The following is a 21,020-nucleotide window of genomic DNA, read 5'->3' as shown; positions in this document are numbered from 1 at the left end:
AGAATAAGCCAATGCAGGACACGTGTCACTAAGCAGGTAGGCACGGGTCCCTGCCAGCCAGGCTGTTGTTCCTTTGATTTGTTTTGGTTTTTTCCAACTCTGCACAAAAAGAAATCACTGGAGTTCTTTTATAATTTACATTTATGGAGTTTATTTTTCAGCTCTTTTTCATTGGCCCATTGCTGTAATATTGAGGTTGCAAATTATTAAATAGGAGAATAATTCTATGTTATTTCTTTTGAAAGGTAAAAGCCAATTAATCTAAGAGAGGGAAGAGAGTCCTTTTTCAGTAATCTCATTAGCAGTCATGGGAATACCAGGGCAGTTATTGCTTTATATAGTTTTCAAAAAATATTTGCTTTTAAGCTCTCCTGTGTTCTGATTGGTTTTCACATTTGTTAAGGAGATTAATATTTAAGAGATCCTTAAAACAGTATTTTAGTGGAGTTTTCCTTTATTACTCCTGTCATATTCAATCTACTTGATTAAAATCAATTTCAAATTGAGTAGGATATAAGAAATTTTTATGTGTGATCACTACGTAAAGACTGGGGTATCATTTTAAATGTTTGGGTTGTAGCTGCATGTAGTCATTGCTGTTATAGTTGTGGGCATTTGGCATGAATCTGTCATATAAACCAGTATGATTTCTCTTATTTTTAATTTTTATTATTTTATTCATTTTGCCTGCTGTAAGTATATTTGTGTACTTTCTCCCAGCTGAGATGGTGCAGCTGGTTGTGTTTGTTGTCTCTCCCCTGGGCAGGTCAGCCGTTCCTCAATCCCGATGGCACTGCAGTTGTGTACAACCCTCCCCTGCCTCAGCAGCCTGTTAGGACCCAAGTGCCTGGAGCTGCACCTCAGCCAGCCCTGCCCAGCCCTGGCCAGCACCAGCCTGGAGCTAACCCCATCCTCTCACAGGTGCACTTGTCAAACACATGCTCAGGGACTCTGGGGCTCTCACTCAGCTCTGGGAACAGGGGCAGGGGGGGTCATTTATTCTTCTGCAGTGGATGTGAAGAACAGTCACAGGTCAGGGTAACTGGGCTTTTTCCCTCCTAGTCCACACAACTATCAGCCCTGCTCAGCATAGTAGGCAGCCTTTTCTTAAAAATACTGAGGAATTTTAGTATGAAAATGTTCCGTTACCAAGAAGTTCTGCCTTCATCCCTAATGCACTGTTGAGTTACCCAGGCATTAAGAGCAATATAGTTGGCAGCCGGGAAGAGAGTTAATCCAACTGGAACCTTGGGTTTCTTGTTTTAGACTTGTTTCTCAGCCAGATGAATTCCTGGGCTGTACAGCACAAACAGGAGTCATGGCACAGAAGGAGTAGCTCAGGACTGGTACAGCATGAACATCTCACGAGTAGCACTTCAGCCCATTCTGCTCACAAAACCACACACATGAGTACAGGATGTATTTTATCCTTGTTCTGTACAAGACTTCAGTCAAATAGGCCAGATTATAAAGACTGCCCCAGCCATAGAAGAAGAAAAGCAAAATATATGGGCAGGAGAAGGAGAATTCTCCCTCTCCACAGCAGCTATTTCAGGCACCAAGGTACTGGCTTTAGTCTCCTGTGGTATTTTCAGATGGTTCTTAAATTTTTTCGAAAAGTTATTTATAGAACTTCATCTAAACCTTTTACCTTTGTTTGTTTTCCCTGTTTAAACCTGTTCAGATAGCTGGGTATGCCACAGTGGAGCTGATCTGTGTTGAAAAGTCTCATTTGTACTCTTTAGTTCACAGAAGTGTGTATGTAGTATTTGCCATTTTCTTCACAAATTCTGTACTAATTCTCTGATTGCCTTCTGAATGGATGCTGGAATTAATCCTGCCTGAAATATTATGAGCAATGATAACTATCTAGAGAAAATATTTTACTACTGTTGAATAAATGAAAGTAGTATGTTTGAATCCATGGTTAGTAGTAAATTCATTCTTCCTTTAGATGCTTTGAAAGAGCTTGTGTTTATAACACATGTAAATGTTAGAAGCAATTTGCTGACCTAGCTAATATAGCGTGTAACAAATAAAGCAATGACTGTCTTTTGGGAGACTGAGATATTCAGAGTTACTTCTGTTTTCATTCTATGCAGTCTTAAGCTTAAGAAAAAGAAGTATCCATTCTGTTTCTCAGAGTGGAGCAAGTTGCTCTTCTGGAGCACAGTTGCTTTTCTGTTACAAAATACTTGTTTTCACTTCTCTTACTTTGGTGTTAACCTTGTTCATAACCCTGTTGTTTCTGCAGCCTCTGCGGGCTCTGCAGCCTTCCTCCCAGCCTGTCCAGTACTCTGCAGTGTCGTACCCACCCCCGCTCCTGCCAGCCTCCTCTGCACAGCAATACTCTGTGGTATTACACCTTCTCTTCTCTGCTCCCTGCACAGGCTCATCTCTGGTGGCTGCTGACCTTTGCTTGGCTGTTTGAGTGCCCTGTGGTACCAGGGTAGTGACTGGCTCTCGATCACAGTGACACAGCACCTGAGAGCCTGAGATGGGAACGTTTCATGTTCAGCAGGAATATATGCAATTAAGGCTCTGCCTATAAATCTCTGTATTTTGAGTTGCATTATTTCCCTTTCCCTTTGTAAAGGAAGTTTTTCAGTGCTGTTTCATTAGCCAGTCGCTACCTTTTTATGTCTCTGGATTAACCTCTTTCCGTTGTTTCTTATTGTCTGCTCACTCTTCTGCTGAACCTTAATACATTCTGAGGGATCAGCTGCTCTGATGTTTTCTGGTTACCTCTTTGTAGCCTATTTGGTAGAACTTTCAACACTCCCTCTTCTCTGGTATCCATTGTTTGATGAGTAGAAGCTGGAAATAAAATATCTTAGTCTCTCAGAAACCAGGAAAAAAGAAAAGCCACACAAAGTGAAACTGAAGCTTAGTAAAGGAGAGTTGTTACCTAAGGGAGAATCTGAACTAGAGTCCAGGTCAAAGTCTGCTCTGATACTCTACTGAGTTGAGTGCAGGTTTGTGTTGAGTTTATGTGGCAAGGTTTTGGAGCAGGGAGCTGCAGGAATGGCTTCTGGGAGAAGCGACTGGGAGCTGCCTCACGTTGGACAGAGCCCATTTCAGGCAGTTCCAGGGCTGATACTGCACAGCCCAAGCTGAGTCAGTCATTCACACTGGTGGCACCTCTGAGTGTGCTTGGAAAAGGGTTTGAGGGAGAGGAGGGAGAAACAAATCTGCAGATACTGAGGCCAGAGGGAGGAGAGCAAGGAGATGCTCCAGGTGCTGGAGCAGAGCCTGCAGCCTGGGGAGGAGACTCTTGTGAAGCAGATTCTCCCCTTGAAGCCTATGGAGGACCATGGTGGAGTAGATATCTGCCCTGCAGCCCTTGGAGCATCCCACAGGTGCTCTGAAGGAAGCTGGAGCCTTCAGGAGCAGGTTTTCAGGTAGGACCCACACTAGGGCACTCCAGTCCTGAAGGACTTCAGCCTTTGGGAAGAACCCACATTGAAGAGGTTTAGGAAGGATGGTATGCTGTGGGTGGGACCCCATACTGGAGCAGAAGAGTGAGGAGGAGGAAGCAGTAGAGACATGACTGGGAACTGATCACAAGCCCCATTCTCCATCCCTTGTGATACTTGAAGGAGGAGGTCGAAAACTTGGGAGTGAAGTTGAGTCTGGGAAGAAACAGTGGGGTTGAGGGAAGTTTGTTTTAGTTTTGTTTTTATTTCTCACTATCCTACTCTTTTATTAATTGGCATAAATAAATTTAGTCTTCCTGTGGTGGTAATTGGTGAGTGATTTTCCTGTACTTTTCTTGACCCATAAGCTTTTCATCGTATTTTGTCCCCCTGTATTGCTAAGGATTAGAGGAAGGATGGAGTGACTTGGCGGCACTTAGGAGCCAGCCAAGGTTAACTCACCATAGTGTTGTACAATAGCTAATTTTCAACAATAATCAGAAGAGTCTTCTAATATATACAGTTTTAGCTGAATTCAATAGAGATGTTGCTCCTGAAGTTGAGAGTTTGAATAGGTGCTAAAGCAGAGAAGGAAACTCCTTCCTGTTTGTAGTAATTTCAAAGCATTTCACTTTCAGGAAATTGGTTCCAATACTAAGTGCCCTGGCAGTTTGAATTTATTCCTGCTGATGGTAATTTATGTAACATAATGAAAAGAATTGATGGTCTTGGATTGTAATCCAAGTGTAGCACCTCTGTAGCTGGCACCAGGAGAGTGCTTTCTCCATTTATTGGGAATGGCGTGTTCCAGGGCTGAATCCTGCTTGTCACTGCAGGACAAAGTGACCAGGTCAGACTTTACTTACACTGGTAGTGTAACAGATATCAGTGTGGTGTGCCTTGGGTTCATCCTTCAGACATATTTAGAGCTAAGACAAATTCACATGCAGTATCTTCTCTTCAAACTCCAGATTTGGAAAAGCAGAATGTAAAATCGAATGTAGAAAAGCATTATAGCTGCATTTAATAGGCACCATTAAGGAATGAAATACCAAAGTTAGATTACTATCTAATGAAAATAAGGCTTTTTAAGATGTACTAAATACATCTAAAGGTACACTAAATTCAGCTTTAGGTGCAAATTCATATTTCCGGCAGTAATTAATAATATCTTTAGCCTGGAAACTAAAAAAATCATAACATCATAAAATGTGAATGTAGCTAATCAGTAAAAGATGGAGCTTGCCTTACATGTCTTGATTAATTCCGATCCTCAGGATGATCTAAGACCAAGTGGTCTTGAAATACTGTTAATGTTCCTGCATGTTTGGAGAGTCCACTTTGGCAGTATGAACCACATCTTCCTGTTTAGCAAAAAAAAAAAAAAAAGCAATACTAGTTAGTGATCACTGCTAATTTTCAGTATGTTGCTAATTTGACTCTAAATTGCTTGTTAAGAAGAGGAGCTTGGGGTTACAGTAACAGAAGTTTCAGATTCCACAGGACCCTCGCAGTGCTCAGTGCAATCAATGGCATCCTTTCAGCTGTTAATAAAACACGGATAGAAGGTGACCACTGGAACACATTTCTCACTTTGGTTACTTGATTTCAGATGAAAAGATAATTAATTTTTTCATGTAGATAATTGAGTTAGAGGAGTGTACTTTAATTCATGATTAGAACCTCATTATGTTAAACTCTTAAAACCAAAAATTTACTTCAGCAATCCTAATGCATCCTGCTATTTTAACTGAGATAAGATGTTTTCACTCAAGTTTTGGAGTCTAGTCAAAAATCATTAGTGACACAAATCCTGAACTTTCTTTTTGACAAATGAATTCTCACTATAAGTAGATAAAGGCAGATGTAATCCAAAAGGCAAAATATTTGCAGTGAAAAGAGTGAAGTCTGAACATGGATGTTCTCTCCTGCTGTCAGCCCTGAAGATAATTTGCTACTGTTCCATCTTCTTTGCTGTTGTTCTTTGGCTGCTGTTGCTACTGCCCAGTAATGTGAGATGTACTGTCTGAAACTTACTGAGCTATTTGGCTGTTTTATTTCTTTTCCTTGAACGTGCATTTGCAAATGTAGTTTTTCCCATTTTTCCCACGCCTGCAGCAAGACAACCTGGGATCGCAGTTCAGCCACCTGAGCCTGGCGCGGCAGCCCCCGGCCGAAGGCGCCGAGCCGGGCCCGGCGCTGTTCCAGCCCGGCGTGGTGCTGCAGCCCCCGCAGCAGCCCGGCTACATCCTCACCGCCGCACCCGCCGCCGCGCCCGCGGCACAGCCCGCGCCGGCCTACTCGGGCCCCGGGCACGCCGTGGGCCAGCCCGTGCTCCCGCAGCAGGGATATGTGCAGCAGCCCGTGCCACAGGTACCACAGCCCCTACAGACTCCTGAACGCTGCAGGGAAAAACTGACCCCGCTCTTCTGCTCGGTACCTTTTCGTTCGGTCTGGGGCTCTCTGCAGAACTGCAGCTCTGCTTTTGTTCCGGGGTTGGGGTCTTTTCTGGGTCCGTGGTTTGTAATGAATGACTTCATTTTACTTGAGGAGCAACAATCACACGGGTTTTCCTATTTACTTGCAGCTCATATTCTGCATAGTTTTCTTGTCTCTCAAATGCCCCTTGGTGGAAATTGGAGATTGTTGCTTTGACAAGGATAGTAGGGAAATTGGCCATAAAAGAGGAAATTTATGTATTATAAGGGATTTTTGAATCGCTGAACTATTTAAAATCCATTGCACTTTTTAATAAATTTTGCATCTTTGTTTTATTGGTTCTGCATTTAGATGTCTGCCTCCTCTAAAGCTGCATGCATTTTCTGATTTCTGACTTCTTCTGATTGTTCCTTTGCAGATGCCACCCTGTTATTGTACCCCCAACCAGTACCCACACTCCAGCCAGCAGTACCGCCCTGTTTCTGTCCATTACAGCACGCAGCAGAACCAGGCCCTACCCCAGCCTGGCCAGCAGACAGGTTGGTTCAACTCTTTCAGCATTTCATTAGAACTTTGTGTGGTTTTTCTTCCGCTTTTTCATTTTAAACTTACTTTGCTGTAAAATTTCAAATAAAGTAGAGGATCAAATGTAGAATACAAGCTGTAACTAACCTAAGGTGGAAAAATTTGTGGAACTTGTGCATGAAATTTGGAATTCAAGCCATTCTTTTGACTGGCTCATGCTGTAACTTTAATAATAGAGGTTTTAAAATTTAAAAGTTAATAATTTTAAAGATTTGTAACTTAGTAACTAATAACTTGATTAACCTTAACTGAAAGTTCTAAGCTAAAGATCCCAATCTTAGATGCTGTGGCATGAAAAGAGTGCTGTGCAGAAGATATTGATGATACTGCTTTATTCTGTCTTTCTGTCCTATGATTAAAGGTATCAGGGTATTGGATGGAATATATAATGAGTCTGACATGGTTACCTATTTTTTAGTAAAGACTTTTCAACTGTCTAAGTTACCCTTCTGTGAATGTTAGCAAGCTTGATTTCCATCTCCTTCCTTTCTTCTTGTCCTTTTTTTCCTTACAGATTTTAACTGTAGGCTACCATTATTCTGACAATCTGTACTTCTAAATATTGTTATGACTTGTTCAATAAGATTTGTATTACTGAAACAAATTATTTCTCAGTAATATCCTGACTCATGGTCAAAACTTTCAGAAGTAACTAGTGATGTTTGGGGGCAGAGATCCTTAAAGACCAGGCTTTTTTACCAGCTCTTAGTTGAATGCATAACATCCTTCTGATTTTCCTTCAGGAGGGTCTTAATTCCTTCCCCTGCCCGCAGCTATATGTTGCTCTACAGAAACAGGATGGAAGATCAGCTTATACAAACATTATCTGGATTTATTTATGTCCTATGAAGCAGCATGTAAGAGGGATGGCTCCTCTTCTGCACTTCTTCTAGGAAGTGCTCCAGTAGTAGCAACACTTGATGCAGTTATTCAGGGTTCAATTCACAAAGATTTTTTTCAAAGGAAAACAAATGACTTGGTTTTGCAACTTGTGTTATCCACTGGTGTTAAAGATGTGTTACCCAACTGTATTACACAACCTGCTTTCCTTCCTCAGAATTTTTAATACCTAGACTACTTAATAGCAAAAAGTCTGAGGCTCAAGGGGGATTACTTCTCACTGTGGGGACACCCTGTGTGAGTAGCACACAAACTCCCCAACTCAGAGCTCAGTGTACATTTGTACCTAAACAAACCAGTCTGAATTGGAAAGCACAGGGTGATAAGGTGCAAAGGTTGCTATTAGGTAAGTTCCTTTCTTATATGTTTTTGGCTCTTTGTATTTTAACTGAATTTCACTGCCTGTGGATGAAAAGTGTCAGCAGATAAACTTCCTCTCTGTCCTGGAAGAAATAAAATAAGCAAGCTGCACAGACAAGCTGCACCACTGCTTTGATCATGTGCCCTGTACCTGCACTCTGACATCAGGGGATCATGGTTAGGTAGTATGGGGATGGTCCAGCCAATAATTCTATTCAGTGTTTGGTAACTTGGTGTTTACCGGCACTAATAGGAGAAAGAAGGATCTTACCAGAAACTGGGAATTATTGTTTAACTGAAAATCTCCAAACTGCTCTCTAGCCATTGCTGGTTCTCACTTAATGCTTTATAGGCAAATTTGAATCAGCATTTTAGAAACTGATGTTTCCATGTCTTGTTATCTGTTCTGGAAACACCTCATAAGATGGTGTATTTGAAAATTCTCTCCCTTGTAATTTATTTTAAACCATTGATATTTGTATTAATTTGACTTAAAGCTACACCTGAAGTGGTTGATGCTTATTACCAATGTGTGGTTTTGAGCCAAAGGCGCCACATACTTGGCTCATACAGCAAAGTGCCTGGGCCAAAATGAGTGTTACAAATCTTGCATTACATAAAAGCCATGGGGTTTGTTCATCTCAGAAAGTGGTTACTAACTATGAAATAGCTTTGCAAACACAAATTCAGATAAAAGATGACAGCTTCTGAGAGCATGGCAACTGAAGCCACTTCTGGTCTAATGTTGAGGAGTGGCCTGACTTTATTGATGAGCTGTTGGATTCGGGGCCGTAACACTGTCTGAGAGGTTTACATTTCTCACAGTGAACCGGTCTCTTTTTCAGCTGCTTCCTGGCTTCCTTTTTAAAGAGGTTTCAGGTGAAATATTCTGGGGGGTTTGCTTTTAATAAAAATGCTTTCGTTGCCTAAAAGATGTTGAGAGAAGAAAACTCTCCTTAAGAAAAAAAGCATTCCTGATTGCCGTATTAATGTGAGCCCAATTACCATGAGACCTAACCACAGGTTGTTTAAAAATCCAGCCTGAACTACACTTCCTGTAGGAACATCAGCTGCAGTTCAACTGGCTTCTGCTTCACAAGCCAGGGATAAAACTACTCCAGTTGTAGCAGTAGCTGAAGTTAACAATAATGGTAATAGTCATAACCAAGATCATCAACTCCCAGCTCTTTAACCAAGTGGTTGTACTTGCTTTTCTGTTCTTCAATATATGGTTTCTCACTCCTAATGCATTATTCAGAAAATGTATTTCTATATTCTGTGAGTTAACTTTTCTTATATTAACTGTGATTTCTTTTGAATTATGTAAATATTAAGAAACCTGCTCCTTTTTTTACCTCCAGTTTCAGAGTATTTCTGTGTAATGGGACAATCTGCTGTGGCAGGTGTGGGGTTTGTGCTGAGTGCTGCATTTCTGTCAGCCCACTCTCTGCAGTGGTGAAACTGCAGCTAAAAATAGAGCATTCTTTGGAACGCTCTGGGGAACCTTCGTGGCAGCCAATTTGTATTGTTCCAGTTCCCTCTGCTTGCAGAATTGATTGTGTCTGTCTCTGCAAGTGCCAGAAAAGGCTGCAGAACTACTCATGGGTCCATTGCAATTTCTGGGGTATGAGGGGTTCTGACTGCACTGATTGGGTCTGTCACACCACAGCTCCCCATTCTGCTGCTTTAAAAATTCTAAGTACTAATCCTACTTCAGGCGTGTATTGTTCCAAAGTTTTGTCTAGTCCTCTGAAAATATTTATAGTGTTGTGTGTTTCTAATGAATAGCTGTCTTGGTTTTAACAAACTGAACCTTCTTCCCTTTAATTTTCTGAAGCAATATTTGATTATATTAACAGTCTTCTTTTATTGTTCATTGTTGCAATTTCTATAGAGAGCCAGCCGAGGCTGTTAGGGCACAATGTTCATTGTACCCTGTGTGGATGAAATCAATGAACATCGGTGGGTGCTGCTCACAAAAAGGTGTTTTATGTTAACTGAATTATTTTCAGAAAAGACCAAGCCTTTATTTAGCACAGTTTAAAGAAAACCCAAGTGAGTTTTTGCAGCTAAATTTGCTCTATTATAGTTCCTTGCCAAGGTAGGAAGCGTGGGGAATGTCAAGGTCAGTGGGCTGTGAATGTGTCCAACTCAAACACAGACTCTTCTTGCCGTCAGTGCATCTTGACAAGCCCAGTTTTGTTATTCTGGAGGGATAACTGGCTTTGTCTCAGAAACACTGACTGTGCTGGGGTTTTGCTGACGTGGTAAGTAGTGCACACCTGTATGATAGAACATGAGAGAAAAAGAACTTGTGTTCTGCATGTGTTTGGATCATGGTAGCAGTTACCTGCTAAATGCTTTTTAAAAAGACAAAAGGGGGAGTTTAGGTTGGAATTTATAAATGCACAGATTTCCTGTTTGGCACCCATGCTTGGGGTTTTGTTTGGGTTTTGGTTTGGGTTTTGGGGCAGGGTGGGGTTTTTTAGGCAATTTTTGAAAGACATAAGAGGATACCAGTTTAAGCAATAATAAATTGTTTTAGAGACACTATAGAGGGGTGAATAAGAAAGTCTTTCTTTGTATCCCTAAGAAAACTTTGAATATAAAACATCTTCCACTGTGTACCAACATGGCTTGAACTTGGAAGATTTTTCTCAGTCCCCAGTTGGTTTTAGCATTACAGATTTCAAAGGAAATTTCCCCTTTGGAAAGGATTTGCACACATGCCTTATGCAAATTTTCCTGAAGTCTGATTTAGTTTTGAATTGCAGTCAAGATGCTCTGACCCCTGGGGCACCTGAAGTCCAAGCTGAATTTTGCATATATAGAATTTTCAAACTGAAGTACCTGGAACGGCTTTGTTCACAATACCAGACAATGAGTTGGGTTTGATCCTGTCTAGCATGCTTTGTTCAAGTGCTTCCAGCTTTCACCTATCAAATCAAGGTGTTAATGCATGTAAGCCAGAGTGTAAATGAGTAGTGCACGCATGTGGGAGCAGCATTGCAAACAGTATGGATAATATTTCATGCTGAATCCAAATGAGTAAATCTGTTAATTTTAATTTTGGCTTCTTTTTATATGCATGGTAAGTTCAACTGTTGTGAAGCTGCCCAATTAAACAAGCCATTGGAAACTGCTACACGTGTATTTTCGCATAAGCAACTATGCTTGAAATGTGTTCATTATTTCAAAATAAGATTTAAATAAGATTTAAATGTATAATTTCAGGTTACCAGATTTTGCCCAACCAGCAGCAAAACTACCAGGGTTTAGTTGGAGTTCAGCAGTCTCAGAATCAAAATCTAGTCAGTGGCCAACACAACAACATTGGGAATCAAATTCAAGGTGTGATTGTTCCATATCCCTCAGTGCCATCTTATCAGGTGGGTAATGTATTCGTAACTTTCCAATGACTCTTCTGTGGGTTTGGGCGTTAGGGTTTTCTTTAAGTCCTTTGCTTTATGGTACAAATGGTAGAAAGCTGCAAGCAGGTGTCAAAAGTGACTTCGGGGACAGAAGTTAACCCATAACTGAAGTGACAAGAAAGTGTCATAACTGTACAAGTTCTGGTCCTGTTGAAGGCCAAGTCCTGTGTCAGTTGCAGTTCAGAGGGTGTGGAAGAAAAGCTTGGAAGGTTCCCTTCCCACCACTCCACTTTCTGTTGTAGAGAAAATATCTTGTTATTCATGGAGTCCCTTGGAGCCAACATTTCCACTGGGGGGGAAGAAGATTTAAATATTTTTTTTTTAATAGAGCATTGTTATTTTAGCTAATGTTATCACCATTCTTCTGGATTTAGAGAACTCCAGGAGATCTTTCCATTTCTGGGGTTATTTTTAAATTCTTATCTCAGCTGGGTGATGGTCAAGAGGCAGAAACATTGTCTGCAGGAGAAAAATCTTAACTGTGTGGCCTGTTGCAGGTTTCGGTGCCTCAAGGTTCCCAAGCAGTGCCCCAGCAGACATATCAGCAGCCTGTTATAATTCCCAGTCAGTCCAGCCAAGGGCTGCCCACCACAGGAATGCCAGTGTACTACAGTGTCATTCCATCCGGTCAACAGAATAATCTAAGGTAAGTTTAACTGATACTTGCTTTCTCAGCGGCTTAGTGGCTTTGTAAGAACCGACAGGATCTGCTTTTAGTACTGCAGATATTAAAACTATTAATTTAAAGGCAGACTTATGGGCTGCCTATATATACTCTATTTTTGCTCTTACGCAATTAAGCGAAACAAGCAGTACTGCTTTAATTGTGATATACTTGTTGGACTGGAAAACAGTCTCCATAGCACTTTCAGCAATACTTTAGTGCAATTCCACCTCTTAAATTTTTTGCATTCCATTTCTTACCCATGAAACACCAGTGTGCTCGCAGCTCAGTCTCTCTGCAGTAATATTTAAGAGGACTATCCATATTCACTGGTTTTGTCAAAGATATTACAGTAATAATGTGTAGAGGAAAAGTAATTTGAATCCCAGAAAAAGACTGACTTCTTTTTTGAAACTTTGTATGGAAAAGGTTTATCTTATTCTGTATTTAGATGAGGCCTGCTGGCACCAAGCTGGCTGTGTAACAAGTATAGAAACTTGGCTTTTGTTTGATAAATAACCTTTTTTCTTTTCTTTTTTTTTACCTACCTTGGTAGCAGCAAATTGGTCTGCATGTACAGCCCTCCCTGAATATACACCCGTGTCCCCAAAGCAGTCTATTTGAGAACAGATAGGCAAGTACCTAGGAGAATTCATTAGGATTAATGCTTGTTACAAATTTTTATTTCTCGAGTTTTTTTGAACTTACAAATGTGCAGCATCTAAAAATACCTGGGATCTTTTAAACAAGCAGCAAGTGTGAAGCTTGTTCATCCTTTCGAGAGTGCAGGCTTCAGTAGTATTTGTGTCATCACCACATGGTTTTGTCTACTTAAATCTGAATTCCTGTTCTTTGTATCTGAAGGTTTTTTAATCCTTTTCTGTAGTTATTATGTTTGAGATTCAGTGAAGTCCCAGGTAGGCATAATTCTAGACTTTTCTTGAATTAAGTTTGGTTGCTTGATCTTTTGTGTACTTTAGAATGTCCCTCTCATTTATAAGGAATTCAGAGCAAACTAGCAACCAGTGACAGCACCTTACTTTCATCAGAATAGTTTCGCTGCAGCACTTGAACAAGGAAAGCAGAATGCTGTTCTGCAGGAGCTGAGTGTCAAACCTACAGGTCACTGCTGAAAACTAGAATCGGTAGGCAGATCAGAAGCTGTGTGAAAGCAACTGTGTTAGTTTTCACTTGGTTTTGTCTGCTTTAATGGAAGGGAATCTTAAAATTATATAAGTGACCTGTGGGACAATGGATGGAAAAAACTTTTGACAACATAGGTAAAAATAGTAGGTCCAAGAAGATTAAACCTACTCTTTTTTTCCACAGTTTGAAGGAATTGTTTTATTCTCAGAATGTTTATCTGTTAGTACAGGATTCTATAGGCACTGTTCTGATTATGGTCCACCAACTTGATGTTCTGGCTGAGCATTAGTGTGCTCAGCAGAATCTAACAGAATTAGAATAGAATCTAACTATGTCTGTTACCTAGTTTTCCCCTGATTACCCTGAAAATCTACCTGGCATAAATAAACTTTTTTTAAAGTTACCCTTTTCCTACATTTTGCAAACAGCTGAATCATTGTTTATCCCCTGGAGCCCTGTTGGAAAAAGCCATCTCCTCCCTGGGCTGTGTCAGTGGACCCTGGAGCAGAGCTGTGTCCCAGCTGCCCAGGGCCAGCCCCCTGCTAAGGATTTGCATCCCAAATCCTCATGGCAGGGACTGTGGGTATCACTTAACTGAGACCTAGTTCTGCTTTAGTGAGCAAGACAACAAATCAGTCTATTATTATTGTTATTGTTATTACTGTTATTCTGCATGTCTTTATGCTGATATATGGACACAAAAATAGAATATCAATATAGGTGCATTAATACATTTCTCAGTGTAGGCAGGGCACGTGTTTTTGCTAAGGAAGAGGTGGGAAGCTTCAGTCTTCTGAAGAATGAATGAATTCAGGGGTAGGTGGGAATATTACTGATTTAAAATTAACAAAAGCTCAGTGATTTGCAGTACATGTACACAGCAAATGCAGAAGTCGTGATTAAATGAGTGTAGCATAAATGCCTGTTAGTCATGTTCTTTTTTGGTTATTACAGTTCATCTGTAGGATATTTGCAGCCTCCTGGATCAGACCAGATGCAGTTTCCTAGAACATCATCACCATGCAACTCACAGCAGCTTCAAGGACAGCAGTGTGCAGGTTGGGAGAACAAAGTTTTTATTGATAAGCTTAAAAAATGTCTGGCTATTATTATGCTGTGTGGTTGGATACTTGCTGCTAAGGGTTTGATTTAGAATTAACTGCTGTATTCTATTTCCTCTTTTGATGCATTTTTGAATTTATTTTCCATTTTTAACCCTGAGGCAGGGTTAAAAATCTTTGAAATGTCTCAAGTTACTTTTTAAAAATCCAATACCATACATCATAATGCCTTGCACATCTACTGGTGGGTTAAGACAGACATGGGAACCATACATTGGCAGCAGAATCACTTCCATCCTTTCCTGAGTAGCCAGATGGGTCTGAAAACTTGGAGATTTGGGCTTCCTTTTGACAGGAGGAGTGAGGTACATTTTGGAAGCAGCATATTTGGCTCTTCTACTCAAGAACTCTTCTAGATTTCAGTTAACAGAGTAGGACCAGTGATTTTCTTAAGAGGAGTTTGAAAACTGAGCCTTGTGGGGTAGCTTTTTGACCTGCTGGAAAGCTGAAGGTACTTCGGAGCTGTGTGGGGTATTTTGTTTTTATGGCAGCCTTATTTACTGCTTTTACTTCCATAGTTTATAGCAACCATTCAAGTCAGAAGCCATCACCTCCTACATTATTGCCACCTTCATCCAAGTCAAAGCCACAGCAGGCTGCTTCCATTGTGCACTACAGCATAGTGTCTCCACCCTCATCATGTAAAAGCTCACCCACTGGTCTTTCCATCATGCAGCCAAAAAAAGGTATATTTTATTGGGATTTTCATCTAAGCCATTCTGTCTAGAACCTGTTGTAAATTTTCAGATTGGTTTCATGGCTAACTGCTAGAACAACTGCAATTTGAGTGCCATCTCTGATTTTATTTTTTTCTTAAATTCTTCATCTGTATTGCTATTATTGTATCTTTTAAAATGGTAACTTGGAATTTAAGTGAAACAGTGGCTGCTTGGGGATGGCCTGGAGGCCACCCTTAGCAGCTAAATGTTACTCAGCAGAAACACTTAAGTCAGGTTCAGAAGGTTTTGATCTACAAAATACTTGGGTAGTTTTTCAGAGACCTGCAAACAGAATCCTCAATGTGTTTGAAAGCAGTGTTGACATAGATCTTGTCAATCCATTAAACCTTTATAAAAGTTAATATCCAAACACTTAAAACTCTGAAAGTTCAACCATAAAATTGATGGACTGGTCAGGAAAATAAGAGCACTAGGGTTAGCCACCAAACAAGAGATTACATAACAATCCTGTGACCACAGTGGCACTGTCTTTATTTACTATTAGGGAATTTGATACATTAGAGGCTTGGTTGGTAAAGAAGGGATAATCTCAAATTCTGCTATCTCAGTATTTTGCAAGCAAGCACTAGATTAAACAACCCTAGATCAATGACCTAGATTCTGCTTCAGATGTGGTGTTTCTTACAAACATTTATCTTTAAGGTATTTTTTGAACCTGTTTATTAGTAAATAGATAGATGCAAATAAGAAGCAAGATAGCTGGATTAGCAGTTCATGGGCAGGTTTGGTTTGGTTTCTATTTCGCTTCAAGTTTGTTTGGCTTTAATTGTGGAAGACTGTCATTTCAGAATGTCGAAAGTGGGCTGTGCACTAGTTTGTTTTTCTGCCCTCCTATCTATCGTGGAAGTGCTGGTTTTGTGCAGTTCTGATGGCCTGGTTCAGACTGTAAACTGGGGTTTAAGGAAGTTTCAGGAAGGAGGAAGCCCTCTATGGGGAAGCAAATTCTGGGGAATAAACCAATTAAGTGAAGACATTGAGATGGTGAATGAAGGCCTCTGAGATAGGGCAAATGAGCAGGTCCACAGACAAGTAGCAGAGCTGTGGTGTTACAGGGGACCAGACTGTAAAGCTGGGGAGGCTTTGAAGGATTTCTGGGTTTCCCTTCTCATGGGATTTGACAGGTCATAAAGTGTCTGCAAACTGACTTATGCACTGTATGACACTTCATTGTGTCAGGGTGCTCGGTTAGGAAAAGAATTCCATTTGTTTTAATTTCCTGAAATGCTGGGGAACTAGAAGCAAAAGAAAAAACACAATTTTCTGAATGTATAAAGTTTTCTTCTGCAGTTTATATTGCATTTTAGATTGACACTCTCTTAGAGACAGTACAGTAGATGTTTCTGAAAGACAAACATGGTTTTCTTAGGTGTTCCATTCTCACAGAACAGAGATAAGTCAAGAAGAGTGTGCTAGAGTGTTGCAGAGTAAAATACTGTATATAAACCAGTAAGATGTAAATTATTATCATTTATAAAACACATAAATATATGCATATATTAAAATTAAACCCATTTTTGTGTGTTAGACATAGTGTGTATATAGGTATATATACCTATATTGGTATATCTCAGGTTTACTGTAGGGACTGGATAAGTTTATGGATTTACCAGTGGAAAACTGTTGTGTTGTACATTATTCTGATTATGTAGCAGTCATAAACAGAGTTGTATTTTCTCCTGCTGTGCAACAAAACAGAAATATTCACAATGTGGCTCTTGCAGGGACTCCTTAATTTATATCCTCTGTTAAAGCTGGCCAGATACCTGAAGCTTCAATTGCAATCTGTAACACCTGGGTAAAACTTCTTGCCATTAGAAAGAAAGTATAGATGTTATAACATTGTTAATTCAGTTACCCATGTAATTAATATTTCCAAATACAATTTACAAAAGCTAATGTAGTTTTAATGTTATGCTACATTTTTTGGTTTGATTTTTGAAGAAGTCTCTTTTTTTTGAAGCCCAGGGGTAGTGAAAACAATAGCCCATTATAAAAAAACACCAGATTAATGCATTTTATAATCTGTATCTTGATGCTGTGCTATGACATGGCAGTAAATTGAGAAGACTGCAGAATCCTGCTTTAAAGATGGATGATTAAATGACATTTAAACTGTGTGTTTTAATTGTGGTTTCTGAGAAATGCTGTAAAAAGCATGTAAAGCAGAAAAGGAAATTGCAAACAACTGCTTATAAATTAAAAGGGCATTATATAAATTACCTGGGGCAGAAGGGGGAGATGGCTTGTCTCTTGGGCAGCCTCTCCTCACAGCTCCTGGTGTGAAACCTTGTGGAACAGTGCTGAATGTTCAGGTGTTCTCCCCTAACTCTGGAGTTTCTGTGGCTACCACAGTGCCCAAGTGGGCCAGCGTGTGGGGGTCAGGTTGCATTATCTGCCCAGGAAAGCATTCCTAAGGGAGAACTTGTAAGCTTGCCTAGGCTAAAAGCTGATCCCAGGTCTTTCTGATATATGCCATCCTATCAGAGAAAAAAACATTTTGAGTCTGCATTGCTGTACATCATGTAAAACTAACTAGAAAACTTCTGTTTTTAAATTAAGCATATTTTCACTTAGTATCACATTCTGCAACACAGAGCTCTGATAGAAACTACAGTGAATGTTGAAGACTGTCATCTACTAATAGAGCAATTTCTTTCAAAAATATTCTCAGCAATGAGTTTCAGTGGCTCCACTATCTCTCGTTGTGGGAAGACCTCTCTAAGTTAACTATTGCAGGTGTAGCTGATAGTGGAGTTGTAATTGTATGGAAGATACCGCTCCAGTTTTCTAGAATCAGCAGCTTCTTTAGCAAAACATACTCCGTTTGTAATTGATCCTTTTCTTGGTGCCTTCCTGGGTGATGTGCTAAGCGGCCTGTGCTGACAGTGCCCGTGGCTCTTGTGTTGCAGCCGTGGCGCCGCCGCCCTCCGGGGGGGTGCTGATGATGCAGCTCAACGTGCCCGGCAGCGCCGCGCCGCGGAACCCGTCACCGCCACAGAGGAAACCCGGCAAGTACTACTGTGATCACCCCCGCGGGCACAAGGCCACGGAACTCAGCACTTTAGACGGTGCTGCACAGGTAGGAGGTGCTGGTTTGCCTCTCCAGGATGATTTAAAACATGTATATATTATATCTCTTTTCAAAAGTTCTTTTTGGGGAATAAAAATCTTGCTCTGATTACACCCAACAGAGCTGTTTTACCTTCATTTAAATCTTCAAAGGCTGTGGGTGCTGTTCAGCATGTTCAAGCAGTACTTTTTGAACCACTAACCTGTTGTTTATTCCAGCTGCAGCATAGTCCTCAACTGGGCAGCCCTGTCACCTCACCGGCCCAATCACCAGCACCAGCCCAGCTGTCAAACATGAAGAACATCCGTCCCACACTGACACCTCTGTCTATTGTGTCCCAGTTTTCTAGACCTTTTGTCCCTGGACAAGGTACATTTTTAATTAACTAAAATGTGTGTGTGATTTCTATTTGAATGTTTTAAAATGCAAGTTATATGAGGATTTTCTGATGAGTTGTGGCTCACTTTAGTAGTATTGCTGTTGAAGCAAAATCACCAAAATTAATCCCTCAAACATAATTTAACATTTCACCTTATCACTGTGCACTGATACTGTCCACCATATCTTCAAAGGCTTTTCATCTCCTCATTAATGTGTTTCTCTAGCACACTGGCTTTCTCACATTGTGAAATTTCCCATTTCAGCATTGAAAATATTAATAAAATGTTTGCTAGAATTTAGCTTCAGGTCTTAACCATAAATAATTAGCTGATGATGCACTGAATTGCACCACTGCATAAACATGTGTTCTTCATTCCTCTGTAGAACAACATGATGGATCACATAGCCAGGACTGTACCTCAGTTAGAATTTCAGACAGGAGGACCCACCCAAGGACACAAAAAATTCCTTGCAGAAGAATTTCAATCCTCTGCTGCCATGTCAACTGAAAAACAGAAAATGGGGAGTTCTCACTGAAATGGGATAGTTGATAATGTTTAAAATACAATCATATAAACCCCTTTTGTCAGTGAGCAAAAGTATTCCCAAACTCAAAATTAACAGGTCCATTTTACAGAAAGATTTACTTTAAAGCAAAACTTACAGAAAATTCTGTATGTCTCTCTTATTAATAAAGAGAACTTTATTTTCTTGTCTTTGTCTTATTTGTTGCATAATCTTTGCCATTGCTTTGTATTATCTGCTGTAGTAAAAATTCCTGGTGGCCTGTTTGAAGCACACTTCTTAGCTCCCTTAATCTGTTGTGATTATTGAAAACTTCTAGTGCATTGTCTTTGTGCATCCTTGCAACAAATGGGAATCTGAAGATGGACCTGGCTCTAATCAGGGTTATAACCATGAAAATTACTAAATTAGCATACTGAGAGGAGCTTTTAGACTTAAGTTCATTTTGAAATGAAAGGACTTATCTAAGACTGCAGTGAAGAAAAACTTTGAGTGTAATCCCTAAACACCAGAAAGTTTGTACCTTTTCACCTTGGGATCAGGATGTGGCTGACACTGATGGAGTCAGGGCATCTCTGTGTTTGTTAGCCCAGCCAGACACTCAGCTTTGTGCACAGCAGTTCCGCTTTCTCTTCTGTGTAACATATTTAGTGTGAGATGGACTTGGAGGAAGATTTTCTGTAACAGAAAAACCCTTCTAATTACCTTTCTCTTTAAGGAGATGCCAGATACCCATTGCTTGGCCAACCCCTGCAATACAATCCATCTTTATTACGTGGACAAGTATCAAGCCAACAGGTATTGAGAACAATCTCATGGCAACAATGAAAAAAAACCCAATTCAAGACTGCCATTACAACCACCTTGAATAGGGGAATGTGTTATTGCACTTGGAGAGTAACTGAGTGGAAGGTGCTTGCTTTGCAATAAGTTTTATTCCGTGTCAATACTCCCCATTGTTCTTGTTCGTTGTATTAAAAAAGTGAGAAACATTTTTTTTTATTTTAAGCAATTCACTAGCTAATTCAAAAATCTAAAGGGGTCCCTTTGCTAAAACTGGTTTCTTTTATTCAAGTAACCATTCCTAAAAAAAACAACCAACCAAAAAAAAAAAAAAAAAATGTATGCGGTAATTTCTAAAAAAGAGTGGGTTTGTTCCTTATGAGAAAAACAAACCCAAAACATTGGTGTTAGCAAAGTTGAAAGTGTTTCCCTCTATTTAATTTTTGGGACACACAAACCCCCTGCCTCTACCTTGCTCAGTTCTACCCAATTCCACCTTAGAGATGTGATGGCTGGGGCAGGGGAGTGTTCTTCCAAGATGAATTAAGGTGATTTCCCCCCCCACCTCCCCCCCATCAAACTCCCTTTATTCTGTAGTGAAGGATCGAATGTGCTTGACTTCAGGATTATCAAATTCAATAAGTAAAATTGGATATGAAAATCTTCTCTGTCCATGGTAGTGCAGGTTATTTTCCATTCCTCTGACTGCTTTTCACTGAGCTGACTAGAAATTTTAATATATTGATGGATTGTCGTTAATGTACACCCTTTATGTCAATCTTTCCAGTGTCAGCCTGGAAACAGACACGGAAACAGGGGAAAGAAACCAGCAAAGAAGGCTGCTTCAGCAGATCTTGGTGCAGGAGAACCAGGTATGGAAATGCTGACTGACACAGTCTTCCAGAAAAATTAATTATGTTGATGGACTGAGAATGTTCAAGAAAAGCACAGGTGAGACGGGCCAGAGTGAAGAGTAATTGGACAGAAATGGACATGGCAAACATTGGAAACATAAGGATGGAGAGGAAGACATGGAGAGAGGGGAAGAGGGAAGTTAAATGAGAAAAATGTAGTTTTGAAGGCTGGAGAAAAGACCAGAGAAGTTCAGGATTGGAGAGTACTAAAAGAGCAAGTATGTCAGTTTACTGGACATAAGTTCTATGATACTGTTACATTAAATATTAATTATACACACCCCTGCTTCCTTTTACTGGTGTAACAAGTGAAATCAGACATAAACCACAAATTAGTTTGTTCTTTTTGGTTTCTTTAGTTTTTCCCATTCTAATATATATAAGCACATGGATGTGGGAGACATACTAGGAGATCTACAGATTAGCTCATTGGAATTGGTAAAGATGTCATCCAAATGAAATCTGATGGCATCTATCTTAATACCTTTACTGGAAAGAATTTTTGCTTCCTACTGTCAGCTCTTCACAGAAAGTTACAGATAAAT

General features: G+C 40.1%; 1 protein-coding gene across 12 annotated transcripts in view; it reads left to right on the top strand.

Moving 5' to 3' along the window:
* Positions 1–21,020, top strand: part of R3HDM1 (R3H domain containing 1) — a 49,996-nt gene that overhangs the window by 27,118 nt on the left and 1,858 nt on the right. For 7 of the 12 annotated variants that reach the window (XM_088058589.1, XM_088058594.1, XM_088058585.1 and 4 more), the window contains 12 exons: positions 767–921; positions 2,255–2,356; positions 5,535–5,789; positions 6,274–6,394; positions 10,935–11,089; positions 11,629–11,777; positions 13,896–13,999; positions 14,581–14,748; positions 17,712–17,881; positions 18,091–18,241; positions 19,497–19,576; positions 20,349–20,433. In XM_088058589.1, coding sequence (XP_087914715.1) covers positions 767–921; positions 2,255–2,356; positions 5,535–5,789; positions 6,274–6,394; positions 10,935–11,089; positions 11,629–11,777; positions 13,896–13,999; positions 14,581–14,748; positions 17,712–17,881; positions 18,091–18,241; positions 19,497–19,576; positions 20,349–20,433 — 1,695 coding nt within the window. The remainder of the gene's footprint in view (positions 1–766; positions 922–2,254; positions 2,357–5,534; positions 5,790–6,273; positions 6,395–10,934; positions 11,090–11,628; positions 11,778–13,895; positions 14,000–14,580; positions 14,749–17,711; positions 17,882–18,090; positions 18,242–19,496; positions 19,577–20,348; positions 20,434–21,020) is intronic. The other 5 variants (XM_088058595.1, XM_088058588.1, XM_088058584.1 and 2 more) reach the window with 4 other exon arrangements.

The sequence above is a fragment of the Pseudopodoces humilis genome, chromosome 8 (genome assembly GCF_049639895.1).
Source record: "Pseudopodoces humilis isolate 2021_Gansu_Grassland_sample_001 chromosome 8, ASM4963989v1, whole genome shotgun sequence".
Taxonomy (NCBI): domain Eukaryota; kingdom Metazoa; phylum Chordata; class Aves; order Passeriformes; family Paridae; genus Pseudopodoces; species Pseudopodoces humilis.
This window is presented reverse-complemented; position numbering and strand designations above follow the sequence as displayed.